The 7563-nt window shown below is 42.6% G+C and overlaps 1 protein-coding gene across 1 annotated transcript; it reads right to left on the bottom strand.

The window, feature by feature from the left end:
- Positions 1-2335: 2335 nt before the first annotated feature.
- On the bottom strand, positions 2336-7219 carry LOC116523839 (zinc finger protein 271-like). The gene is made up of 2 exons (XM_032238926.1): positions 6619-7219; positions 2336-4713 (listed from the first exon to the last, which is right to left on the bottom strand). Exon 2 carries the CDS (start codon positions 4092-4094, stop codon positions 2646-2648), a length of 1449 nt encoding a protein of 482 aa, XP_032094817.1. The 5' UTR covers positions 4095-4713; positions 6619-7219; the 3' UTR covers positions 2336-2645.
- Positions 7220-7563: the final 344 nt, after the last annotated feature.

Below are 7563 nucleotides of genomic sequence, written 5' to 3'. Positions count from 1 at the left end.
CTGTGAGCCGCCCAGAGTCCCAATGGGAGTGGGCGGCATACAAATTTTATTAAACTCGTAAGGACTGCAGGGACCCAGGAGGAGAGGAAAAAGCCTGTGGGGACCCTGTGGGTGAGGGCTGGAGAGTCCTATTTGGGAAAGCCTGGGGTACACTGTGTGGGAATAATAGGCCTAAAGGGACTCTGTCAGGGAGGGACCCAAGGCTTGGTGTACAGGAGGCCTTTGGACGGCAAGCCTGGCCCTGCGTCCCTCCTCCAAGGGTTTCCCCACACCTGAGGTAGCCAGTGTTCCACTTCATAACTCGCCTATTCATGTAAGTACATCAGTAAGAGCAGGGGGTGGGGTTAATTAAGCAAAGCAGGATCTCAACCGGCACTGGAAGGCCCCATTGAAGTTGTATCTCAAGAACTACTTGTATGCTGGCTAGGGAATTTGGGGCTCAAAATCCAAGGACACCACGGTAGAAGGCTGAAATGTGGAAATTCCATAATCGACGTACAAAAAACACCACCCAAAAGCCTCTTTGCAGTAATTTCACAAAAGGAAATACCAAGAAACATCTGCTGATAAGCAGAAACAGGTAGTTAGCTTTTAACAGCCTACCATTTTCCACCTTACAACGTTAGAATAAACAAAAGTGGAGATATTGGGCAGCCTTGCCTTGTGCCTTGGCAAAAACTCTGGGAAAGAAATCGGAAATTGACATTAGCCACATCATACAAAGAGAATCTTTATAAAATGTTCTATGGGTGGCATCTCCCCCCCCTCCCCGGGCAAGATTGGCTAAAATGTTTAGCAATACATTTCCAAAATGTTGGAAATGTAAACAATCACCGGGCACATAGTACCACATGTGTTGGACCTGTAAAAAAGCAAGATTTTGGTTACAAATTCAGATGTGGCTAGAAAAAATAGTTGGACAACGCATGGAATTCAAGCCAGAATTATTTCTATTAAGTATTATAACAGAAGGCTATAGCAAAGAGTCAATATACCTAATACTTCATGTCCTAAGAGCAGCGAGAATGGTCTATGCACAGCAATGAAAAGGAAAAATACCCCTTCAGAAAAGGGGATAATAAGGAAGATATTTACATGCACAGAAATGGATAAGACTAACGTTAGAATTAAAAAAAACAAAGGAGGGACAGAATATTATGACACATGGAATAGATTTTATCAATGGCTGGAAACATGAAGTGAAAGTCAGAACATGAAAAAAATAGACTAAGTAGACCTGAAATATATGTATATTTATCTATTAGAATGAATTCATTGATCAATAATAATTTTAGAAGACGAGCATTGGGTAAGTAGTATATATGTTATTTGTCTTTCACTTTAGTTTCTATGGCGGATGAAACACCAGGACAGTCACACTGATATGTAAATAATAAAATATATTTTAAAAAAAGATGAAATTCAAGCCTTCTCTAACCTCATCAACCTTTGCCTCATGTGTGCAATAAGAGCAGTGCTGGGTTTCAAATTTGTTTAGAACCTCTTCTGTAGGTGTGGCATGCTCTGTGGGAATGGCTTGCCTGCCATGTGACTGGGTGGGAGAGGCTTGAGAGCCATGTGACTGAGTGGGAGTGGCTTGGCAATCATGTGACTGGGTGGGCGTGGCCAACTTGTAAAATGTGGTGAAACTCATTTAACAATGCTCTTGCTAAGCAACCAAAATGTTGGCTCAGAAACTCTAGCATTTGAAGCATGCAAGTCTTAAAGCTGTCAAGTTACAAGATCCTGGCACCTCTAACCCTTTGGAAAAAAAATCACAGGGATGTTCAAACTTGACAGCTTTAAGACTTTAAGGTTTAGATAGGACTCTTAGAGGCGGGCGGGGCAGCCATTCAGTGAGAGACGGGCGGGACAAGAGTGGTGCAGACGGGCAGGGGGAGGGAGCTGGAACCGGTTCTAAACGGCACGGTAGATTTGTGGAACCTGTTCTATAGAAGAGGTTAGAACTGGCAGGAACCCACCCCTGAGCCAAGGTGGCGCAGTGGTTAAATGCAGCACTGCAGGCTACTGCTAGATCAGCAGGTCAGCGGTTCAAATCTCACCGGCTCAGGGTTGACTCAGCCTTCCATCCTTCCGAGGTGGGTAAAATGAGGACCCAGATTGTTGGGGGCAATATGCTGACTCTCTGTAAACCGCTTAGAGAGGCCTGAAAGGCCTATGAAGCGGTATATAAGTCTACTACTGCTACTGCTACTGCTATTTACTTCTGAAACACTATAGACGGACATTTGAAAATTCTCCCTTGTGTATAAAGGTACATGGCTTATAATGTTATAATCATTCCCACAATCTGGATCCTTTGTTAGTTTCTCTCCTGCATCTGTCCTCCAGTTTTTCACAAGCACAGAAGAGTAACTGAAACTTTTCTTACACTATGGACATTCATACGGTTTCTCTCCTGTGTGAGTCCTCTGGTGTTTCACCAAGTGTGAATTCTGAATGAAACTTTTCCCACAGTCAGGACATTCAAAGGGTTTCTCTCCAGTGTGTGTCCTCTGGTGTATTACTAGACTGGAATTGAGACTGAAACGTTTCCCACAATCAGGACATTCAAAGGGTTTCTCTCCAATATGAGTCATCTGGTGGTTCATCAGGTTGGAATTATGACTGAAACTTTTCCCACACTATGAACACTCATATGATTTCTCTCCTGTGTGAGTCCTCTGGTGTTTCACCAGGGCGGAATTTGAAATGAAACTTCTTCCACAAACTGAACACTCGTAAGGTTTCTCTCCTGTGTGAGTCCTCTGGTGGTTCACCAGGTCAAAATTCTGACTGAAACATTTCCCACAATCAGGACATTCAAAGGGTTTCTCTCCAGTATGAGTCCTCTGGTGTCTCAACAAGTGTGAATTCTGAATGAAACTTTTCCCACATTCAGGACATTCAAATGGCTTCTCTCCAATGTGATACTTTTGATGTATCACCAGGCTGTAACACTGAATGAAACATTTCCCACAGTCAGGACATTCAAAGGGTTTCTCTCCAGTGTGTGTCCTCTGGTGTATTACTAGACTGGAATTGTGACTGAAACTTTTCCCACAATCAGGACATTCAAAGGGTTTCTCTCCAGTATGAGTCCTTTGATGTATCAGAAGATTAGATTGGTAACTGAAACTTTTCCCACAATCAAGACATTCAAAGGGTTTCTCTCCAGTGTGAGTTCTCTGGTGGTCCACCAGGTTGGAATTCTGACTGAAACTTTTCCCACACTGTGGACACTCATATGGTTTCTCTCCCGTGTGAGTCCTCTGGTGTTTCACCAATTGGGAATTTGAAATGAAACTTCTTCCACAAACTGGACACTCATAAGGTTTCTCTCCTGTGTGAGTCCTCTGGTGTATTACTAGACTGGAATTGGTACTGAAACATTTCCCACACTGTGAACACTCATATGGTTTCTCTCCTGTGTGAGTCCTCTGGTGTCTCACCAGGTTGGAATTCTGATTGAAACTTTTTCCACACTCCAGACACTCATATGGTTTCTCTCCTGTGTGAGTCCTCTGGTGGATCACCAGGTCAGAATTCTGACTGAAACGTTTCCCACACTGTGGACACTCATATGGTTTCTCTCCTGTGTGAGTCCTCTGGTGGATCACCAGGTGGAAATTTGTAAGGAAACGTTTCCCACAATCAGGACACTCATATGGTTTCTCTCCTGTGTGAGTCCTCTGGTGTCTCACCAGGTGGGAATTTTCAAGGAAACTTTTTCCACAAACTGGACACTCATAAGGTTTCTCTCCTGTGTGAATCCGCTGGTGTATCACCAGGTAGGAATTCTGACTGAAACGTTTCGCACAATCAGGACATTCAAAGGGTTTCTCTCCTGAGTGAGTTCTCTGGTGTCTCACCAAGGTATAATTGTCACAAAAATGTTTTGCACAATCAGGACATTTAAAGGGTTTGTCTCCTGTGTGAGTCCTCTGGTGTCTCACCAGGTGGGAATTTGCAATGAAACATTTTCCACAAACTGGACACTCACATGATTTCTCCCTGTTGTGAGTCCTCTGATGTACCACCAGATTGCCATGCTTGTGAAAGTATTTACCACATTGAGAGCAGATGTAGGGCATCTGTCCTCTATGGGTCTTTCTAGGAACCACAAGAAAACTATTCTGACAAAAGCTTTTGTCACATTTGTAGCATTAATATGGCTTTTTTCCAGTGTGGATCATCTTATGCATTATCAGTTGTGATTTGCAATCTGTGCTTTCCACACAACAGGCACATCTATGGAGCTTTTCCACCACTGAAATTATTGAGGAGATCAAAAATGTGTGTGATCCCCTTTAGTTTGCTTTGATTGCAGCCGTTTTCTTCCTCCCAGTTCAAGACCTGTATTACTGTCTGCCTGTTATGACTCCTTCAGATGCTTTCCCAGATCACTCTTCAGATGTCAGTTCAGAGGAAGATGAACCACTTCCTGGCACATCTGTAGGGGAGTTGATCAATGGCTCCAGTCAGTTGTCTGACAAGGATTTGGCTGAAGCACAGCTGCAGCAGGAGTCCTGAGGCTTTGCTTGGGGAAAGCATGAAGCTGCAGCCAGTCAGTGGGGAGGAAGAGGAACTGCCTTTTGCCCCTAATCAGTTGGAAATGGAAAATACTTTGATTTCTGGCTTGATTTGCTTTCCTTTTCAATGTTGCTTGTTATTCTCAGTCATCCGGAGTGCTGTTATAGCCATCCTCTTTGTCTATAAGTTTCAAAGAAAATATAACTTTATAAACAGTTGCAAAATGTATGAAAAAAGAAAAAAGTATGAATGAAAAGTAAAAATGCCACAATGCTAGAATAACCTCTTACATTAATTATGATTCATTTGACTACCAAGATCCAAATTCAAATATTTGTTCAATCATTAAATTCACTTGTTGACTTGGGTCAGTCACAAATTCTGAGCCCTGTAAAGGGTTATCATCAAATACGGTCAGGTGAAAAAGAAGGAACACCCTCTTCGGATTCTATGATTTTACATATCATCACATAGGAAAAATCACCTGGTCCTTAGCAGTTCTTAAAAATGGGTAAATGTAATCTCAAATGAACAGCAAATTACACCTGTCATTTTTTTTGTTTACAAAAAGAAAGCCAAAATGGAGAAGTGAAAAACTATAAAAAACTAAGGACACTCTTATTGCTTCCATAGGTATGAAAAGGCGAAGTAGCAGCCAAATGCTGCTAATCAAGTGCTCTTGATAAATTATCATCAGCAAGTGTGACTACATCTATAAAAGCCAAAGTTGTAGGAGTTTTCTGGTTGACTATAAACTCTTCTCTATACTACAGTATTCTAGAGCCAATTGTGAGGCCATCTGTCCAACAGCTAAACAACAGCTAAAGCTTGGCCAACATCGGATTATGCAATAGGACAATGATTGCAAGCTCAACAGCAAATCCACAACAGAATGGCTGGAAAAGGAAAGAATCAAGGTGTTGCAATGGCAGTCAAAGTCCAGACCTCAATCTGATTGAAATGCTGTAGTGGGATCTCAAGAGATCTGCGCATAAACAAATGCCCACAAACCTCAATGAACTGAAGCCATGTTGTAAAGGGTGGGCCAAAATCCCTCCACAACAAGCAAGAAACTGATGAAGTCATACAGAAAACAATTACTGAAAAGTTACTGCTACTAAAGGTGAGAATAGAATAGAATAGAATAGAATAGGAGTTGGAAGGGACCTTGGAGGTCTTCAAGTGCAACGCCCCTTCTTAGGTAGGAAACCTTACATCACATCAGAAAGTGTTAGCTTTTCACACTTTTCTCAATTTTGGCTTTTCTTTTGTAGAATAAATGGTGACATGATATAATATGTCATATGTTCATTTGAGGTTGTATTTACCTCTAAGGACCAGATGATTTTTATTGTATTTTTGTATGTAAAACCATATAACTCAAAGAGGGTGGACTTTTGTTTTCACATGACAACATATCTGGATGTGCTGGGGATATTTTGGAATATCTATGATTGTAAAATTATAGATAATTATATATCTATAAGCATACAGAGGGGATATCTGCAGCTCTACCCAGATCTACAAAGGTATATATGTGGAAAAATCCATGTTTTTAGCCTGAAAAATGTCCCCAAATGGTTAAAGTCAAACATTCTGAGCTAACTTTAGAGATGTGGGGGCTTTAACTAATGAAATGATGCCTAAAACATCTGCAAGATTTGAAGCACCAGTTTTACCCATGGAAGTCCTCAGCTCCAAATAAGGGCAGAAAATACTGTCCTACTGTCCACAATCCCTCTGGTGACATCCCCATTAAAGTAGTCCTCACGCTTGGGACTGGCATTTGTCTCACTAAGCAGCCTGATGAGGAAGCATGATGTCACATGACAGTCCCAACTTACATCTGTCCCTTTGCAGTTGTTAAGCGAATCCCCGTGGGTTGTTAAAGGCAATTTCACATGGCTACGACTTCTTGCCAGTATCCCCACTGACTTTGCCTATGAGAAACTAGATGGGAGGGTCACAAATGGGGGTCATGATGGTGAGATGCTGCGACCATCATAAATGTTCACCGGTTGGCAGCACCCGAACCAAACAGGCCAACTTTCCCCCGGACTCTGCTCCGACTTGTGCTCAACTCACCTTCCAGCTGATGCTTTGATCCTTGGAAGAGCAGAAATAACCCTCTGCACGCCACCTTCCTCCCATGAGAGATCCGGAAGAGGAAGTTCCTCTGCGCGTCTCCTTTCCTCTCCCCCCCATCCTGTCTAGCAACACAGTACTCGATGGTTTCAGTTCCTTTTAGCTCCGACAGATGCCGCTCTTGTGTTGGCTTTCTAATCGCGGATGCTGCCTATCTGGCCACCGTCTCGTCCTCGGAGGTCGAAAAACAGGCTTGTCCTGTCTCTGCCTCAGGCATCTGCCAGATGTTTCCACTGATTACATGCAATGTAAAACTATTTAGCACGTGAAGTTTCGCTACGTGCGGAGTCTTAAAGGATCCTGAAGTTCGGACAGAATTACGGAATGGGAGTTGGAAGGACCACCTCTCCAAGCAGGAGACCCGATACGGTTCTGGACAAACAGCTGTGCAGTCTCCTCTTTAGAAAATCCCATTGTTGGAGCTCCCACAATTCCTGGAGGCAAAGCTGTTCCACTGATTGATTGGATTCACCCACAGGGACCCTCTCAATTCTAGGAAGGATTTTTTAAAAATATGTAATTCTCCGTTAATGTTTGTCCTAATTCCAGGCACTTTGGGGAATAGGTCGACCCCTTTTCTGTGTCAGACCCTCAGTTAATGAAAGACTGCTATCTCCTAGCCGTTCTCTGCATTGAATTACACATACCCAGGGCAGGGGTGGGTTGCTGCCGGCATTACTGCCGTTTCAGAGTGCGCACAATTTTTATTATTGCAGTATTATCAATAAACCTATATGCTCAAACACAGTTTGAGGCAACTGTGCCTTGCCATAATGATCACAGCAACCCTGACAATACTCATTTTTTCCTTGTAGAAAGTTATTGATGGTTCTTACACAATGTGTTTTTAAAAATGAAGCATTTTCCACTGTATATTGCTTTCCT

Source organism: Thamnophis elegans, chromosome 2 (assembly GCF_009769535.1).
Source record: "Thamnophis elegans isolate rThaEle1 chromosome 2, rThaEle1.pri, whole genome shotgun sequence".
Lineage (NCBI taxonomy): Eukaryota > Metazoa > Chordata > Lepidosauria > Squamata > Colubridae > Thamnophis > Thamnophis elegans.
The sequence above is the reverse complement of the archived record's forward strand: the minus strand, read 5'-3'. Positions and strand labels throughout refer to the sequence as shown.

Excerpts from the sequence above, each read along its gene's own strand:
- LOC116523839 (XM_032238926.1), bottom strand. The coding sequence starts at position 4,094 with ATGCCCTACATCTGCTCTCAATGTGGTAAATACTTTCACAAGCATGGC.